At 42.6% G+C, this 20,324-nt stretch overlaps 1 protein-coding gene across 2 annotated transcripts in view; it reads right to left on the bottom strand.

Moving 5' to 3' along the window:
- Positions 1-20,324, bottom strand: part of SMS (spermine synthase) — a 54,244-nt gene that overhangs the window by 12,096 nt on the left and 21,824 nt on the right. For both annotated transcript variants that reach the window (XM_054471800.2, XM_063660429.1), the window contains exons 2-7: positions 15,418-15,538; positions 10,780-10,873; positions 10,204-10,268; positions 5,543-5,718; positions 4,668-4,822; positions 3,804-3,893 (exon numbers count right to left, since the gene is read on the bottom strand). In XM_054471800.2, the coding sequence (XP_054327775.1) occupies positions 3,804-3,893; positions 4,668-4,822; positions 5,543-5,718; positions 10,204-10,268; positions 10,780-10,873; positions 15,418-15,538 (701 nt within the window). The remainder of the gene's footprint in view (positions 1-3,803; positions 3,894-4,667; positions 4,823-5,542; positions 5,719-10,203; positions 10,269-10,779; positions 10,874-15,417; positions 15,539-20,324) is intronic.

Raw genomic sequence — 20,324 nt, 5'->3', positions numbered from 1 at the left:
GTAAAATTTGGATCCCACACATCATTTGGAACTTGAACATTTCACCTAACATCTCTCCAGGTAATAACACACATTTTAAAAAATACACCATTCCACTAAAAACATTCTTTCTGTTGTCATTGCCAAGCCTTGGCCACTACAAGCACAGCTATAATAAAACCTTGTAGTGACACCTTTTTAACTGTGGGCTGTGTGCTCAAACACAGGGTAGAAGCCATGTGTTTCGGTTTTGATAGCAATTCACACGCCAACCAACAATGTATATGAGCACCTGTCTCTTCGCAACCTCCCCAGCATGGGATATTGCCCCTCTACTAAATTTTGTGAAGTCTGTTGCTAAGTTTTCACTAGAACTTCCTGGGCCACCAACAGGGTTGACTGTCTTGTGGTACTTTTTTTTTTTTGAGACAAGTCTTGCTCTGTCGCCCAGGCTGGAGTGCAGTGATGTGATCTGGGCTCACTGCAACCTCCACCTCCCGGGTTCATGCCATTCTCCTGCCTCAGCCTCCCGAGTAGCTGAGACTACAGGTGCCCGCCACCACGTCCGGCTAATTTTTTTTGTATTTTTTTAGTGGAGACGGGGTTTCACTGTGTTAGCCAGGATGGTCTCTATCTCCCGACCTCATGATCTGCCCGCCTCGGCCTCCCAAAGTGCTGGGATTACAGGCGTGAGCCACCGCACCCAGCCTGTCTTATGGTACTTTTTACAGGTTATGTGACTTATTCTGAGAAGTACCAGTAAATATCCTTTATACCTTTTTAAATTTAGCTAACTTCATTTCTAAGTTGTAGGGACTCTGCATTATTCAAGGGATCAATTCCCTGTCATGCTTGTTACTAGTCTTTCTTCTAGTCTGACTTTTGGCTTGGTAATGACATTATAATACCATTAACAGTTTGAGTGTCCTATCTTTAAGAGATTTCTGAACTCCAAGGTGAAGTACTCTAAATTGTCTTAAATGTATTAGTTTTTACATTTAGAGCCTAAGTCACCAAAATTCCTATTTCTATTGTTAGCTAACTTGGTTCTCATGCAGATGGATAATTTCTTATACCGGCATAACACATTAACTCAACTAAACCTTTTCCCAAGTCAACTAAAATGTATCTTAGACCATATTAGCAGTGTGTAGGAATACATACTCAGACCTGTTCAAGTTCCTTTGACATTCCTAGGTCCTTGTGTATTCCTTTCATACTTCCTATTTGATTACCGTGCCTTATAGTACATTAACAACAAATAGGACATATTTTGCTTCACACTATGATTCTTTTTTCAAGTTTTCTTGGGTATTCTTAAATACTTATTTTTACAAATAAACTTCAAAATCAGTTGGTCTACTTTTAAACCCCTCCCCCCTCCTTGGGATTACTCATAATAAATTGGGAAGAATAGACATTGTTCCTTTTTTTTTTTTGAGACGGAGTCTTGCTCTGCCACCCAGGCTGGAGTGCAGTGGTGCAATCTCGGCTCACTGCAACCTCCATCTCCTGGGTTCAAGCAATTCTCCTGCCTCACCCTCCAGAGTAGCTGGATTACAAGCATGCACCACCACATCTGGCTAATTTTTGTATTTTTAGTAGAGACGGGATTTCACCATGTTGACCAGGCTGTTCTCCAACTCCTGACTTCAAGTGATCCATCCACCTCAGCCTCCCAAAGTGCTAGGATTACAGGTGAGCCACCAAGCCCGGCCTGTTCTGTTATTTCAATACCAGAAATACAGCATGCCTCTCCACATATTCAGACTTTGATGTCTTTCAATAAGATCTTAACATAATTCATACCAGTCTCACAATACCATTCTTGTTAAATATATTCCCAGGAATTTAACACTTGATTACTTTGAAAGGAAATGGGTGGGAAGGAAATCCAATTTAAATGAGTTAGCATTTAGTATAGAGAAAAAATCTAGGCTGGCTTTTATCCAATCACTTTATCAAATTCTCATTAATTCAAATAATTTCCTATGTAAGTTTCCTGGATTTTCTAGTATTCACATCATCTACAAATAATTAGATTCATACTGTTTTCATCTACTTTACTATCTCAGCTGCCTCAAAAAATAATGTTGAAAAAGATAATAGGCATCCTCATCTTCTTCCTATTTTCAGTGGAAATGGCTTTTGCTATCTATTATATTTTCTATTTTTCTATTTACCACAACCTAAGTTTCTATTAACATTTGGGTAGTTTCATCTCTATTGCAATTTTATTTTATTCAAGTAATTTATAATTTAACTTTTATTTTAGATTCAGGGAGTACATGTACAGATTTGTTAGATGGAGACATATATATATATATATTTTTTTTTTTTTTTGGAGACAGTCTCCCTCTGTTGCCCAGGCTGGAGTGCAGTGGTGCAATCCCAGCTCACTACAACCTCCACCTTCTGGGTTCAAGTGATTCTCCTGCCTCAGCCTTCCATGTAGCTGGAATTACAGGCACACGCTGCCACACCTGGCTAATTTTACATAGCTATACTGCATTAGTTTTTATTTAAAATGACTGCTAAATATTCTCAAATTCTTTGTCATCTGTTATTTTCCTCCTTTAAATTATTCACATAATGAATTAAGTTGACAGATTTCTTAAAATTCAAATCTTTACACTTCTAACTAAATCCTACTTGAGCATAATATAGACTTAAGTTGCCAGATTTAGCTTATTATTTTACTTGGAAATTTTGTACATATGTAAAAGCAATCTTTAGCTTTGTGTACTACTTGATTTTTACTATTAAGGTTTCTTTTTTTTACTATTAAGGTTTCTTTTTTTATTATTAAGGTTTTTTTTTTTATTAAGATTTTCTTTCTTTTTTTTTTTTTTTTTTTTGAGACATTCTCGCTCTGCGGCCCAGGCTGGAGTTAGAATGGCAATCATTAAAAAGTCAGGAAGCAACAGATGCTGGAGAGGATGTGGAGAAATAGGAACACTTTTATACTGTTGGTGGGAGTGTAAATTAGTTCAACCATTGCAGAAGACAGCGTAGCAATTCCTCAAGGATCTAGGACTAGAAATACCATTTGACCCAGCGATTCCATTACTGGGTATACATACAAAGGATTATAAATCATTCTACTATAAAGACACGTGCACATGTATATTTATTGCGGCACTGTTCACAATAGCAAAGACTTGGAACCAACCCAAATGCCCATTAAGGATAGGCTGGATAAAGAAAATGTGGCACATATATGCCATGGAATACTATGCAGCCATAAAAAAGAATGAGTTCATGTCCTCTGCAGGGACATGGATGAAGCTGGAAACCATCATTCTCAGCAAACTAACACAAGAACAGAAAACCAAACACCGCATGTTCTCACTCATAAGTGTGAGCTGAACAATGAGAACACATGGACACAGGGAGGGGAACATCACACACCGGGGCCGATCGGGGGGTAGGGGGCTAGGGGAAGGATAGCATTAGGAGAAATACCTAATGCATGCAGGGCTTAAAACCTAGATGATGGGTTGATAGGTGCAGCGAACCACCATGGCACGTGTATACCTATGTAACAAACCTGTACGTTCTGCACATGTACCCTAGAACTTAAAGTATAATTTAAAAAAAAGAATTAATTTTATTTAATTCAGAGAATCTGGAGTTGGTGCTTTCCCATCATTGGTACGTGTACAACCTAAATACAAATATACATATAACTCATATGAAGAGACAGATGATGTATTTATCTTCTCAATTATACTAAAAGCTGTTTTAATAAGGCACAATTCTGATCAATAACTTAAATTATATTATTAGTTGACTTAAAACTACATTATCCAGAAAACAATTACCTGATAGCAGTCTCCTTTAAGATTGTCTAAGACATCACCACATGTTTTTCGCATGTATTTCTTACACCCATCAATCACCATTTGGTCAATGTCCGAAACAGGTTAAGGAGAATTTGGGTATATCAAAGAATTCTGAAATAGTAATACTTTAAAGGAAGGGTTAAGACAAACAAAGGTTTTATAATACTAACTTGGGTATCACAAATTTAACAAAATGATGAATGAGGCAGTGACTTTATTTTCATGCTAAGGACACTCAAAAGGAACTTAATCTTCTTTTCTCCTCATGAGATGGCTTTAGAGAAGCCATTTTGGAAACTGCTGGGCAGCAGACACAGTATCAAAGTCATTTGCCCTTTAATCCTCAACTAGGTAGATTATTTGCTTGTTTGTTCGTTTTTGAGACAGAGTCTTACTGTTGCCCAGGCTGGAGTGAAGTGGCGCAATCTTGGCTTACTGCAATCTCTGCCACCTCGGGTTCAAGCAATTCTCCTGTCTCAGCCTCCCAAGTAGCTGGGATTACAGGTGCCCGCCACCATGCCTGGCTAATTTTTGTAATTTTAGTAGAGACGGGGTTTCGTCATGTTGATCAGGCTGGTCTTGAACTCCTGACCTCAGGTGATCCACCCGCCTCGGCCTCCCAAAGTGCTAGGATTATAGGCACGAGCCACTGCACCCAGCTGATTATTTCTTTGTTGATGGCCACATAAAAGGGTACTGTTACTAAATTGTCTGTTCAAGGCAGTCTAGGTAACACATTTGCCTCTAGTCTGTGGTAACATTAATTTGAGTTGTGAGACACTAAAGGAAGGAAGGAAACAAAAGAAGCCCACTGAACTTGTTCTCTTATACAACAAAGGATATCTCTACCATAGTGACCATCTTTGGTTTTAGTTTGACTATTTCACACAATATGCCTCCATCTCCACCTCCCAGAATGAGTACATCTTTGCCAGTGTAATCTTCTTTGCCACTGCCCATTATGGCCCGGGTATATGCCAAATCACTCTCTGCCAAATCTAGGGAGGAGAAACAGATCCAAATGGTGAGTCTACCTTAACACACAAACCACCTGGCCCCACCACACTGAAGAGCTGGGATCTAGACCAAAATGTAAATTTTTCATTTTCAATTTTTTAAAACTGTGAACAATTTGCAAGCTTTTTTTCCATTGAGGACTTTTTCATCAACCCTGATCATCTGACACCTAATACAAATGGACATTAGTCAGTGGGAAGAAAATCCAGCCTTAAAAATGTGTCAATATACCGAATAACTAAAAGCAATTACATCTTTACAAATGAAATAATATGATGTCTGTGAGCTGCTTCAAAATAATATGAGAGGGACAAAGTGGACTGGGGTTTAGGTAAAATAAGACTGGCTAGGAGTTGGTAATTGTTCACACTCGATGGTAAGTACATGTGGGTTCATCACACTAGTTTGTCTACTTAGGTTTGAATTGTTCTGTAACAAAAAGGTTTTTTTTTAATATGCAAATGCATTTTCTTTTGAAATACAATCCAAATACTCATCACTAAGGAAGCAACGTCAAGACAAAGTTTATGTGAAAGCCCAGACAATCCACAGGTTAATATGACATAAATGTGCATCTCAAAAACCAGCAGTGTCAAAAACAAACTCAAACAAATCCACAACAGCAGTAACTGTCAGGAAAACACCATCATTCAACACATCACCACTTTGTTACGCGATCGGGGCAGGGATGGAATACTTACTAACATCCCCACTAAGGATGAGAATATTTCCAAACTGCTTCGAGTGTAGAATTTTTATATTTTGATAAGGTGAATCTTCGTCATATACCACTTCATCTATGTCATATTCAACCAGGCGCCCATCGGCGGTGGGCCAATATCTGTCGATGGCTCCTCCTCGCACTATGGGTGGTAATCTGGAAAAAGAGAAAAACAGAAATGTAGCTTACTAGAACACTATCTTACAAGTGGACCTGGGATGAAGAGTGTGCAAAAGAAAGCCACATGACTGCTGACTTTTGACAAGCACAAAACGAATCCAAAGCTTGGGCTTTTAGTTTTATATAATCACGGCCACCACCAAATGTTGACAACTCTTGTACACAGTTCACTTTTTAAAAAATCCTGTCATGCTTTAGATTTTCTCTAACAAAAAGCTGGAGGAGAAGATGGCCACTGCACACTTCATATTTCAAATGCTCCAGCAGCATGTGTCTCTTAAGACTATCTACATAACTACATTGACATTACCACATTTACACCAGTTCACATGGGTATGATATGGTTATCTAGTACAGAGTCCATCTTCAAGTGTCCCCAGTTATATGCCAGTTATGTCCTTTATAGATGTTCTGCTCTTGAATAAAGGCTCATACACTGCATTTCCCTATTTTTTTTTCTTTTTTATCCTCATGTAACGTAGAATTTTTTTTTTACTGGTATGTTTCATGACACTGATATCTCCAAGTACAGACCAGCTATTCTGCTGAAAAATGACTCGTGGGTTTACCTGATAATCTCTCACTCTTCATGGTTAGAATCAGGTTGACATATATTACACAGGGATCACATCGGGAACACAAGATGTGTATCTGTCCTATTATTGGTGATGCTAAGTCTGTGATCACTTGGTTAAAGTGGTATTCATGGGATCTCTGCATTTGCAAAGGTACCTTTTCACCCTCTGAAATTACTAAGCAGGCTGTGGGGTGGTCCTCTGAAACTAGGTAAAAGTCCTCACCCCCCAACAAACCTTTACCAGTGGTTTTAGCATGCAGAAGATTCTGGCCTGAACCAGTTACTACTAGAGAGGCTGCAAAATGATGATTTTTTCATTCATTCTTTTGTAAATACCCGGTATTTTTCACAGGATGAATGTACTAGAAGGCACCAGCAGAGGACACTAAATGACAGGAAAAAAAAGACCTGGAAAAGGGGCTTGGCAAGTCTAACCCAAACACAAAGAAAAGGAGAGCTCACTGCATACATAACACAACTGTGTGAGTCATGTGTTCTCAAACACAGTAGTGTTCAACATTAAAACGCCACGATGTACAGCTGTAGACATGTAAAATGCTGGGATATGCGGCCTGACTTACTCTTATGAGTCTCTTTCCCTTCCCTGCTCACCAGCTTCCAAGAGTACAGTCTCAACCTGTTACAAGTTAACGAGGCTTTCTATGAGGGAATACTAACATCTATAAAGAACACCGAGATTGAAAAGGCAAACTCCCATAAATTCATGTCATCCTGACAACTCTTGATTTAACCACTTCTTCACCTTCCATGTGAACAAATTCAGCTTTCAGAATGTGAGGAATTCTAGAGGGTTTTTCTTGTAAACTGTAAAATGTGAAGCACCAATCAGGACAACTGCTAGAGAGCAGGTGAACAGGACTTGGAGGAAGTCTCTTCCACCCCTGGCTGATGGTGGGGAGTGAGGTGAGAGTGAGCCACCCATGGCACTGGATGAAAGACAAAGTCACTCACTTCCAGGGGAGGGAGACTACCCTCTCCTTGACAGACAGCCACCTATTGGCAATTACTGCACTACAGACAAACCCACTGAAAATAAACAGTGCCTGTTCTCAATTGTGTCAATAGTGCCTTGGCTAAGGTGAAGAGCTCTTTCCTACATTGTAACACTATGGTTTTTTTAAAGACTGGCAAAGAAAGAAGGATCCTAACAGGATGTAAATGCCATTACCCTGATGAAGTGCTCAACCTAGCATTAAAGGGCATCTCGCTGGTAGCCCTATAACAGGCTACCAGGAGGTACTATAGAGCACCCTACCAAACTCGTTTCAACCTTCACTGCTGAAAAATGAAACTGGACTATACCAATTCAGGTAGATTATAGCCCAGGCCTTAGGTATACTGTGTAAATTGCAAGAACCTTTTAAATCAAAGTTAATTTATGTGACCTTGTTTTCTTGTTCCTTTTCACTTGAAAGTAGAAAACAAAAATTCAAGTACATCCTATAGCTTCTTAGTCAAAAATTCAGACTTAACTTATCAAAGGGGAATAATTCCAGATAATGTTACTGGGTTATTTGTTAATGATTTAATCTCTAACATTTAACCTCTGATCTTTATTCTCCAGATTAAAAAAAAAAAAAAAAGGACAGCAATCCTTGTCCTTTTGAGGCCAGTAACAAAGGGTTTACAACAAGGTATTCCCAATTTCTAGCTCTCGTCAACCTTATTTCATGAAAAGATAATAAAAACTGTGACAAGCATAAGCAAGGTATTTTGAAGATCTAAAGCTTAACTCCACTCTTAGGAAACTCCTATACCAAAAAAAAAAAAAGAACCAGACTTCTCATGAATGCTGAAGCCCATAAATGTATTCTGTTTACTCACTCCTAGAGGCAACTGATAAAAATCAGACCACATTTTGATGTGGACCAATTCATTATCATCAAGTTAAGACCCTTTCTGACAGTGGGGAATCTGTTCATTGCAAATGGGTGCAGATAAGGAAAACCCTGCAAACAGGAAAAGATGAAATGTCCAAAAAGTGGTATGGGTATATGGGTGTGGATGTGTTTTTAAAGGAAGGTGAAGGGTGAGAGACATGGCTGGGGACCCTAAACTGAGCTTGGCTGCTCCAAAAGAGCCTGAGTGCTCTAACAGATCTCAAAAAAATAGACAGTTCTTTACTGTGGCATCTTCTTTTCACTTTCAGTTTCCTGCTTTCCTCTTTAACTACAGGAGGTTAAACAATTACCTAGTTATCTTACATCTGCTCTGGAGCTTTCTTGTGGGCTGATCAAACTTAGCATGGTGAGTAATTAAGTACTTAAACATCCTAACACTTGCCAGTAAGGATTCCTTCTTCTGGAAAGTGCCATGAACTGGAGAAACCTGTATTTCCGTTGCTCAGCAATGAGGAAGTCCCTCTGTGTTGGTGTCTGCAACTATGAGGTTAATTTTATGAGCAAGGGACAGGCCTTCTATGCCTTAAGGCCTGATGAGGATCCACCAAGGCAGGGCAAGAGTAAATTGTCCTGCATTTACATGCTGTGTATCCAAAGCACTTCTTAATTCCCATGATGTACCAGACACTAGTTCCTTCCCACGATGTCCAAATTGCATTCTTTTAAAATCTGACACCACTGGCAAACACTTCGGCAGTGTCCGATAGAAATTTGGATGATGAAAATGTTCCGTAGTTGTACTGTCCCACATGGCAGGCACTAACCACTAGCTATTGTGGCTAAGGAACTGAACTGTGTATTTTAATTAACTTTAAATAGCCATGTGGGGCTAGTGCCCATCCCACTGGATAGGGAGAGCTTCATTTTCCTCATGATCACTTGAAAATAACCTGCCTATGGCAGCTTAAAGTTGGTGGCCTATCAATTCTTAGTATCTTGGAAAGTTTTCTTCTTTGAAAGCCTTGAAGCAAATTTTTTTATCACCCCACCCTGTCGGAAGTCTCTTAAAATTGCTTAACTTTACTCTGGGGCCTAGAGCCTAAAGGAGAAAAAGTGACCTTTCTCTTTCCTGGAAGGGTTGAAGTCAGGTTTTTGTTTTGTTTTGTTTTGAGGCGAGTTTCATTCTGTTGCCCAGGATGGAGTGCAGTGGTGCAATCTCAGCTCACTGCAACCTCCGCTTCCCGGGTTCAAGCGATTCTCCTGCCTCAGCCTCCTGAGAAGCTGAGATTACAAGCACGTACCACCACGCCTGGCTACTTTTTCTATTTTTAGTAGACAGGGTTTCACCCATGTTGGTCAGGCTGGTCTCAAACTGAAGTCAGGAGTTTTCTAGCTCCCTTTGATGAGGTGGCAGCTCTACCTGGGTCTCCATTTTAGGCAGTTCCAACTCCTTGGAGTTGGTCCATATCCCCTTTCTGCCTTAGTTTCATTTTACCTAGCATTTCTGTGTGTGCATCCATGCACATGAATGTTCATACACTGTCTTGTTTTGGTGTGAGGGGCTCAGCAGTTCAGTTCACCATGTTGCCAGAAGGAGGTGCTGAGTTTGATCTTTTCCATATCTTAAGCAGACACTACTGGGGACCACACCGCCATTCTGACTTTTTATTTTATTTATTTATTTTTTGAGACAGTCTCATTGTGTCACCCAGGCCGGAGTGCAGTGGTGCAATCTCGGCTCACTGCAACCTCTGCCTCCTCAGTTCAGGCCATTCGCATGCGTCAGCCTTTCAAGTAGCTGGAATTACAGGCATGCACCACCACGCCCAGCTAATTTTTGTATTTTTAGTAGAGATGGTGTTTCGCCATGTTGGCCAGGCTGGTCTCAAACTCCTGACTTCAAGTGATCCGCCCGCCTCGGCCTCCTAAATTGCTGGGATTACAGGTGTGAGCTACCACGCCCAGCCAACTATGATTGTTTCAATCGATTAAATATAAAAGGACATTCAAGAGTGGACTTACCGTTTCACCCGCCCAGTACTGTCCTGACTCAATTCTTTCATTCTTTCTTCTACTTTGTTCAAAATCTACAATTAAAAGAAAAATCAATGGGCTTGTAGAATAAGCTGCATGGAAGAAGTAAATTACAGACCCAACGACTGGGGCCGTGTTGACAGAGCTGTGCAAGACTGACCTGTCCCTCCTCCTACCCTCTAGCAGCCTGTAGACGCCTGGCCCAATTCCACTCTCCCATACCAACTATCCCTTCATGTTGCTGACCTAACCTTAGCGTAAGTTAGCAACAAAATAACATGGAAGAGGAAGGCTAAAGGGTACTGCAGCTATGAAATCCTGGTTAAAGGTTTTCTATTCTCTCCAGTAGAAAATAAGATTACTCATAGTAAGGCAGTTAAAAGGGACCGCTGACACCCAGGTTCCTAAAAACAACTAAACAACTACTTCTATTCTAAAATCACTTATGTGGAGGGAGTTTAAAATTAACTGGAAAGTAAGCAATGAAGAGAACATTATTTTAACACTAAGCTAAGCAGATACTATGATCCTTAAACACTAAGTAAATGAAAGTGAAAAACCGACACTGTCGATCTCTTCTTTGCCTTGTGCATCACCATCATAACTCTGAAGGTCCAGCAACACCAATCCATGTGGGTAAATTCTCAAATTGGCAAAGCTACAAAGGAAAATATAATTTTAAGCTTAAGAATTATATCAGGGCATTAAAAAAAAAAGAGAGAGAGAGAGATGTCACCCAATTAAAAGACCACTGCTCTTTATTTCCCTAGAAGTATACAGTTAACCTTTTTGCTTTCTTACTAGGGCTGCGTCTTGCGGGGAGAAACTACCAATCATTTGTGGAAGGTTTAGAGGGCATTACCAAATGTTAAGGGTTTCAAAACTGGTTCTTAAGCCCAGAAAGTGATTCAGTAGCAGTTCTGTGAATGTAGTTTTTAAAAAGGTTCTCTAGGTAATTTTGTCAGGTCTAGTAACTACTGCCTTAGTTACTAGAAAAAACCAGAGCCATTTTTTCCTAACTGCAGGCTGCTGGTAGGTAAATTAATTTAGTAGGCACTCTGGAAAATCCAGCCCAACTGCCTGCAAACCTAATCCATCCCACAGTATGTTTTTGTAAAGCCTGCAGGATAAGTAAGAATGGTTTACATTTTTAAAGATTTTTAAAAATGTGACAGCAACCTTTACACAAAATTTTCTGACCAGCCCTTTTTCTTTTTTAATGAAATAAACATATTCGAGTGTATCACATGCACTAAGATGTATTTGATGAAACTTTTGTTTCAGTTATATGCATTTTTTTTTTTTTTTTTCTAAGATGGAGTCTCGCTCTGTCTTGCCCAGGCTGGAGTGCAGTGACATGATCTCGGCTCACTGCAGCCTCCACCTCCTGGGTTCAAGCAATTCTCCTGTCTCAGCCTCCCGAGTAGCTGGGACCACAGGCGTGTCCCACCACACCTGGCTAATTTTGTATTTTTAGTAGAGATGGGGTTTCACCATGTTGGCCAGGTGGGTCTTGAACTCCTGACCTCAGGTGATCCACCTGCCTCGGCCTCCCAAAGTGCTGGAATTACAGGCGTGAGCCACCATGCCCGGCCTATGCATGTATTTGTTTTGCATTTACACAGATGTGTATTTCCAGGGTTATGATTACCTTCTACTATAAATTATAGGTAATGAAATGTTTGAAAAATACTAAATTAGAAGATCAATTCTGTTCAGAGAATACAGACAGTGTGCTTGGATGGAAAAAAAAAAAAAACTAAAAATAATAAGCTAGGCATGGTGGCACATGCCTGTAGTCCCAGCTACTTGGGAGGATGAGGCAGGAGGATTCCTTAAGCCCGGGAGGTCAAGGCCAAAGTGAGCCATGATCGCACCACTGCACTCCAGCCTGGGAGACAGAGTGAGACCCTGTCTCTATAAAAAATTTAAAATAAAACAAAACTATTAATTTTTCACCTTCAGCCCTTAAGTGACCTCAAAAATCATGTTCTTGCCCAGAGTCCACAAACTCTTCTACACCAGAATGAGAGGATCATCTTTCCTTTCCCTCCTTCACCAGCAGCAGACAGGAGAGGGGGAAGGAACAATAGAGAAGTAAGGTCCCTTTTATCCACTTGGGTGGTTCTAGCATGAACACAGAGAATGCTAGAAGGCAGTGTCAAGGATTAAGGTGCTCCTAGGGATAAAACCAGAAGTAGAGGGGGAAAATGTGCCCGGGGTCGGGGGGCAGAGAATAGAGAACCTGAATAAAGGTGGCTCAGGTCCTTTCCCCAAGCCCATGCATGGGTAGGAGAGGTGAGGTTTCAGGACAGGCACCTCGGGGTGGGTACCAGTTGACCAAGTGAGAGAGGAAGGAGACCAAGAAGAAAACTCTTAAAAACTAAGCTGGCCAGGCGCGGTGGCTCATGCCTGTAATCCCAACACTTTGGGAGGCCGAGGCAGGTGGATGGCTTGAGCCAGGAGTTCGAGACCAGCCTGGGCAACGTGGTGAAACCCCGTCTCTATCAAAAACACAAAATTATCTGGATGTGGTGGTGAGTGCCTGTAATTCCAGCCACTTGGAAGGCTGAGGTGGGAGAACTGTTTGAACCCGGGAGGCAGAGGTTGCAGTAAGCCAAGATTGCGCCACTGCACTCCAGCCTGGGCAACAGAGCAAGATTCGGTCTCAAAAACAACAACAACAACAACAACAACAAAAGCCCTAAGCAGTTCATTTGGGGTTTTTATTTTTGTTGATTGCTTTTCAAAGCAGTTTTCAAACAGCTCTTGTCACTCAAAAACCCCTTCTGGGAAGAATTCTAAGTCTTCTGTACAACTGGAATTGGTGCCTATGGTAGAAACTTCAATAACTGTCATAGAGAGGTAGGCAGGGCCCAGCTGCAAAGGTCTTTAGGAGATAAGAAGTGCAACTTTTCACCTGGTGCTGGCTGAGGAGCCTGCCACCAGAGGCGGTGGATGATGAGTTCCAATTTGCTGTAGTCCCCAAAAGATGGACCACAGTAAAAACAGTGAGAGGCGGCAGGTACAGGGAGAGGCTGAGTGTAATCCTGCAGGAGCCAGAGGGCTCTAGGACAGCTACAGCCTCTGCTTCCAAGAGACCATCCATCAACTGGGTCACAGCAGGGAAGAAAAGGACACAGGGGGAGAGGAGGGTTTGGTGGTGGTGTTCATATGAGGAAGAAATCATCATCTTAGATACATTTGAGGTATCTACTAAACACACAGGGAGGTTTGCTACACAGTTAGAAATACAAGTCTGGGCTTGGGGAAGAAGGGGTTAGGATGTCTTTGAGAGGTATCAGGATAGAGAACACCAATTAATGCCACAGGGGTGGGCCATGGAGACTTATAGAGAGAATAGTGGAAGGGGCAGTGAGCTCAAAAAGTACAGGTTTCCCTCATCTCTAGGTCTCTGGAATATCATGCAGGTGGCTACTTTTTCCTTTAATAGAGAAACAAAGAGAGAGAAAGTGGGACATTAAGGAAGCCACGTGTAATTCCAGTACTGGGTACCCACTAAGGTAACAAAATAAAAGCCATCGAAAATACCCCATCCTGGAGTTCATATTTTTATTTATTTTAATGTTTATTTCCATAGGTTATTGGGGGACGGGTGGTGTTTGGTTACATGAGTAAATTCTTTAGTGCTGATTCGTGAGATTTTGGTGCACTCATCACCTGAGCAGTATATACTGCACTCTATTACATTTCTAAATTAATAGTGCAAATTACTAAGAATCTTAATTAGTAGTTTTACATACTAAGCCAGTCCAGATATAATACAAACCAAGATTTAAGGAAATACCAAGAGCTCAAGGCACTGGTTTCTTGTTATCAGTCATTTCTTAGTTTAGGTTTTCTTCTGCATTTTACCATGGTCTGCAGTAGCTGATAATCAGTCATAACAGTGCTATTCAAAGTGTGGTCAGCTGTCCAGCAGCATCCGCATCCCCGGGGAGCTTCCTGGAAATGGAATCTGGGTCCTGCCGCAGATCCACTTATTGCTTCAAGAACTCTTACGGTAGGGGCCCAGGGGATCATTGCCTGCCATTTCAAACTGCTTATGCCACCAGGGGTTCTTGGTCCTGGCCACACAGAACCACTGGGGCTTTGGAGAAATCCAGATGTCCAGGCCCTGTGACCTCAATTTCTGGGGGAAATGCCCAGGCACGAGTGTTTCGTGAAAGCTCTCAAGAAACAGAGTAGAGAAGGGACCTGGGCTCCCCCCAACCGTAATAATACACTTACTTCCAGAAATACCAGGCTCTAGGAGCCAGGAAGATGGCAAAGCGCTGCTTGAGGCTCTGTGCGGGCTGCCCCTGGGGCCCTGCAGCACTGCTGCTGGCCATCCTAGAGCAGGCACCCTCAGCCTGCACCCACCCTACTTCGAGCTGAGCAAGGGCAGCTGCAGCTCAGCATCCCGCAGCGAGAAGGCCCCGGCATGTCCTCTACGGGCCTCTGCTGCAAACTAGTGGGTCCCCACAGGTGGTGGGCACCCCAACCAACCCATCCATCTGGACCCCAGCCCCTCTGATATCATCTCTGCTGACCAGAGACCTGGAAAACACTAAGATAAGCAGCATCCTCTAGTAAATCTTACTCCAGGGACTTAAGAGGCTGAGTTCCACCATAAACTTTTTACTCCAGGGAGTTGACCTACCGCTTGCATGAACCCAATGAGCGATCCTGCCCGTCTTACTATTACGCTAAAGTCCCCACCAAGAGCGGGGCTCACCAGCCACTTCAGGGTGCATACATCAGCAGAGGCCTCACTGAGTCTGCACACCACTCCCTGGGTGCGTACCTGTAATGACACTCATCTACCTCATGAACTATTCACGTCACTCCCTTCAAAACATCACCTGCAGCTACCCTTGGGGGAGTCAGCCACAAAACTTTTCCTGGGCTGCCTCCCTTATGCCCACTCTGGGCATAAGTCTTAACAAAAAACTTGTCTGGGAAACATGTTTGGCCTCCTGTCAATCTCTATATACATGAGAGCTTAAGAACCTGTGGTCAGTAACGCTACCAGGAGATTCTGATGTGCAGCTAGGGTTGAGAAGCACCAAGTTCCAGTCCCATCCTAAAAGATGTCAAAGGAGAAAAAAAAAATGCCAGATGCCACCCCCATCCTCCACTCTGTCACCCTCTCTGCTCATAAGTGACCAGATAGGAAGAACAGCACTGGAGATTGCTCACCTGCCGTTCTTGTTTGTGTAGGTTGCTAAATAGCCATGGTCCTGCCAGGTGTGCACCGACTCCGCCATCCCCTGCTCCTGGAAAATGGACTGGAGGCCTTTTAGAATGGTCTCACCATCAGCTGGAGAACAAGGGGAAGAAGGCAAGATGGTCAGAAAGAAACGTTCAGAAGGAAGGCCAATGAGGCACAGTTTGAGGACTGAGCTTAAAAAAAAAACAAACAAAAAAAAAACCTGAACAAAGTTGTCAGTGTCACTTATCCCTTGTCATGACATGAGCGATAAACATTCTCCACCCTGCAAGGAAAGGCGACGTAGACCACCAGATTACACGATGGTTAAGAACACAAAAGCCGATCACAAATAGCTGTGCCAAGGATGTGGACATATTCAGCCTAGAGACAGCATAACAAAATATTCACCCTAAGCAGAAATTAAAGAAATGCAAATAAATTCAAGTACAACAAATGAGATTCCACTTCAGGTTAAATAAATTAATGAGGACATATGGTACTGGAAAGGGGATACCTGTCCACTGCTGATGAGTAATATAAATGACAAGCTTTTTTTTTTCCATGTTTTACAAAAATGATATGCTGCTTTTATAACTGGAAAAAAACATCCAACAGTAATCCTCAGTAACACAGCTCTAAATGGTAGAAACTGGACAACGATTCCATATGGGACAACCTGCTGGCTTGTCGGTCTCCCCACCCCACCCCCATGGTCACAGAAGCCAATCCTCCTGTCTCCCATCCTGCCCAGTGTCCTACTCCCAAAAGTGCAATCAGTGTTCCCAGGTAAAGTACATTAACCTCCACAGGTTCACTTGAAGCCAGGATCTTCAAGAACATCCAACATTACAATACTTAGAATAAGGAGTAAATGCATTTTTTTCTTCTCTAGTTCTATCTACAAAGCAGGCATTCCCTAATAAATGTAAAACAAAGAACCAAGATAAGACAAGAGGAATTACTCTTTACTTTCCCACCAGCCCTCTGAAGGCTGGCTCCTGTAAGGGGAAAAACAGCCTGGTAAATATCAAAACGAAGCATCTCTGTGACCTGAACAGAGGTAAAAGAAAAAAACAGAGTCACAGCTGATTGCAGTGTGATTTGCCAAGAAAATTACATTAGAATTTCTGCCATAAACTAAGTAGTGCCGAAACCAGAACTGGGAAGTTAAGGATTTTTTCACTATGCATAAAGAGTCTATCTCTAGTGACTTAGAACTGTGTTCCCAAGGCCACTGAATGAAGGCTACAAACGGGGAGTTTAGAGGCCAAAGTGGACAGATATGACTTATTCTGGCCTGCACAGACTCTTTATTTTTTGAGACAGGATCTCCCTCTGTCGCCCAGGTTGAAGTGCATTGGCGCAATCTCGGCTCACTGCAACCTCTGCTTCCTGGGCTTAAGTGATCCTCTTGCTTCAGCCTCCCAAGTAGCTGGGACTACAGGTGCGAACCACCATGCCCAACTAATTTTTATTTATTTGTTTTTTATTTATTATTATTATTATTGAGACAGAGTCTGGCTCTGTAGCCCAGGCTGGAGTGCAGTGGTGTGATCTTGGCTCACTGCAAGCTCCACCTTCCAGGTTCATGCCATTCTCCTGCCTCAGCCTCCTGAGTAGCTGGGACTACAGGCGCCTGCCACCACGCCCGGCTTTTTTTTTTTTTGTATTTGTAGTAGAGATGGGGTTTCACCGTGTTAGCCAAGATGGTCTCGATCTCCTGACCTTGTGATCCGCCACGCCCGGCCCATGTCCAACTAATTTTTGTACATTTTTGGTAGCGATGGGGTTTCACCATATTGCCCAGGCTGGTCTCAAACTCCTGAGCTCAAGCAATCCACCTGCCTCAGCCTCCTGAAGTGCTGGGATTACAGGCGTAGGCCACCGCACCCAGTCCCTGCACAGACTTTTTAAAAGTGTAAATCAATTGCCATTTAAAAATCAGAAGATTTCACCCTCTCCCACTGTAGTGGGTATAATGGTGGCACCAAAAAGATATATCCACATCTTAATCTCCAGAACCTGGGGATGTGACTTTCTTTGGAAAATGGTCTTTGTAGATGTAATTAAGTTAAGGATCTTGAGATAAAAGCATCTGGATTATCCAGGTACCCAGATCCTAAACCCAATGATAAGTGCCCTTATAAGAGACAGAAGAGAAGATACAGGGAGAAAAGGGGGCAGGTGACATAAGACGGAGGCAGAGATTGGAGTGATTAAGAGCCACACGCCAAGCCCAGGACAGCCGGAAGCGCACCAGAAGCTGAAGAGGCAAGGATGGATTCTCCCCTAGAGCCTTCTGGGGAAGCATGGGCCTGTCATGTTTTGATCTGGAGCTTCTGGCCTCCAGAACTGTGAGAGAATACATCTCTGCCATTGTAAGCTGTCCAATTTGTAGTACTTTGTTACAGCAACCCCAGCAAGCTAATACACCTGCCCAAAATTCGTTTTCAATTTTAACAATAGCAAACAGAATACTAAAAGTGGCAGTGAAAACATAATTTAATATTCAGAATTGTCAAGCAGAGCAGTTGATAGCCCAGCCAAAACTCATGGACAACATCTGGAACAAAACTAGATGACAGAGTGTAACCCTAAATCCCCAAACAGGTATAGGTAGAAATAAATGGGCCACAGCCCTGAGACCCGTGGGGTATCAGCAATTGAGACAGGAAGAAGAGAAAAAGCAAAGGGACTTCAGACAGCCCTAAGAACTAGAGGAACCCCTTCCAAAAGTCACCAACAGGTGTTCACCCCCAAAGAAATGGTTTCCTCCCCCTCAGAATGCAGGGGTCCGGCTAGTCAAAGTGAGGATGCAGCTGAAACTTGCAAGGACTTGGGTAGGGCTGGATGTCAGGGTGGTCAAGCCCTACAGATGGCCAAAATGAAAGAGCCTCCAAGAAAAAGTCCCACATCAGGGAGAAACTACCAGCGCAGAATCCACGTCACACTCCCACAGCAGCACAAGCATCTATAAACACCGAGCAGTGGTGGCCCAATGAATCCTTAAGCTCTCATTTGTTCCTAGCAAAACTGTGCCTTTGGGAAAGTCGTTTGGCAGAAAATAATCTAGCTTGCTTTGCTATTCTGAAATTGGTTTCAGGAAATTAAAAGCGAAGGTCTGAATTATATCCCCAGAACTGTAGCATTTAAGACTGAATTCTACTTCACTAAAAAAAAAAAAAAAAAATCTGATTTCAAACTTGGTAAGATAAACTAACCTTGTTCAGTTTGTGTTTGTCACTGAAGTGTGGTTGGCCAGCCCACTGTGGAGGTGGCTTAAGTGTACTGAGCCAGGCAGAACTTTCCCTGAATCTGAAGAGCCATTCTGAAATTAAGCAATCCCTCCTTGGCTAGAACAGATGTTTTCTGTTTTGAAAGCATATAAAACACATCATCACTCCTGGTAATGGCCTGAAGATGGTTCTGTTGGCACATTACAAAACAGAACCCGAACCCCCATGCTGGTGAACGAACAATCTAGACAAGGCCACCCTGCGTGTAATTGACCAGGCTGTGCACTGAACGAGGACCCTGGCCTGGGTGGCTGAGCTGGGGTGAACCTCATCCCTTAGGCCAAGGAAAGGGGGTGTCTTTGTCTGATCTATGCAAAGGCTTTGACTGCTGGCCAAGCCCAGTGTAGTGCCCATCCCCTTTTTCTAACTGGCACAATTAACAGAAAGGCACCGTGTGGGCTAAAGAAAGTCCTCCGGCCAGGTTTCAAACTGAAGGAAAAACTACACAAGAAATCTGATTTGAAGTATTACTTGTTCCCACACTATAGGCTTACCCGCCAAGTTCAGTAAAAACAGGCCAAAGCTGAACGTGTTTCTGGAAGCTCATTTACCCACAAGCCCTATTCATTTGTGCGGCCGCCTGGTCCTGTGGGCATCTGAGTATGCTAGCCCTGCCAGGAAGGTGTCTGCAGGGCCTTATGGGGACACCACCATTTTGCCCACCATTCATCTCCCTCCATCCTCACCTTCCTCCTGATTTGGGGCCTCCCCTGTCACCCAGTCCTTGGGGAAGACACTCCAGGAAGGGGAGCTAGAGCTGAAAACTCCGCGGTAATATCTCTTTCCAAATCAGGGCTTTTTAAGTGAAAACAAAGCAAAAGCATGAGGTGGCTCACTTAGTCATCTTGATCCCAGGTGCTCAATAAATGTCTGATGGCAAATAAAAAATTATTTTATTTGGCTGAATTCATCATCCTTTATTACTGTATCTTTGCAGAGGTTCAAAAACATCTAGACCAGTGGTTTACAATCCTAGCTGTGCATTATCATTCACCCAGGGAGGGCAAGCATGGTGTTTCACGCCTGTAATCCCAACACTTTAGGAGGTCAAGGCAGGAGGATCACTTGAGCCCAGGAGTTCGAGACCAGCCTGGGCAACATGGTAAAATCTGTCTCTACCAAAAATACAAAAATTAGCCGGACATAGTGGCACGCCCCTATAGTCCCAGCTACCCAGGAGGCTAAGATGGGAGGAACACCTTAGCCTGGGAGGTGAAGGCTGCAGTGGCCCATGACTGTGCCACCTCACTTCAGCCTGGGCAACAGTGAGACCCTATTTCAAAAAAATAAGTAATAATAATCACCTGAGGAGTTTTAAAAAATTCCAATGCCACACATTAGGCCAATTAAGTAGAAATGTGGGGATGGGCCCCAGGGGTGAGTATTTTCAAAAGCTCCCTGGGAAATTCCAATGTCCAGCCACAGTTGAGAACCACTAATCTAAATCACCCAACACAAAAAAAGGAAAAGAAACCCCCTACCATTTCCATACCAGTTATACTCAACTCATCAAAAAGTTATAGAAAATGCTCAACAGAGGGGCTGAAAAAAGTTAGAACTCTTTACTAACTGAAGCCACGGGTAACCTGTCACATGCC

This window comes from Pongo pygmaeus, chromosome X, assembly GCF_028885625.2.
Source record: "Pongo pygmaeus isolate AG05252 chromosome X, NHGRI_mPonPyg2-v2.0_pri, whole genome shotgun sequence".
Classification (NCBI taxonomy): Eukaryota; Metazoa; Chordata; class Mammalia; order Primates; family Hominidae; genus Pongo; species Pongo pygmaeus.
This window is presented reverse-complemented; position numbering and strand designations above follow the sequence as displayed.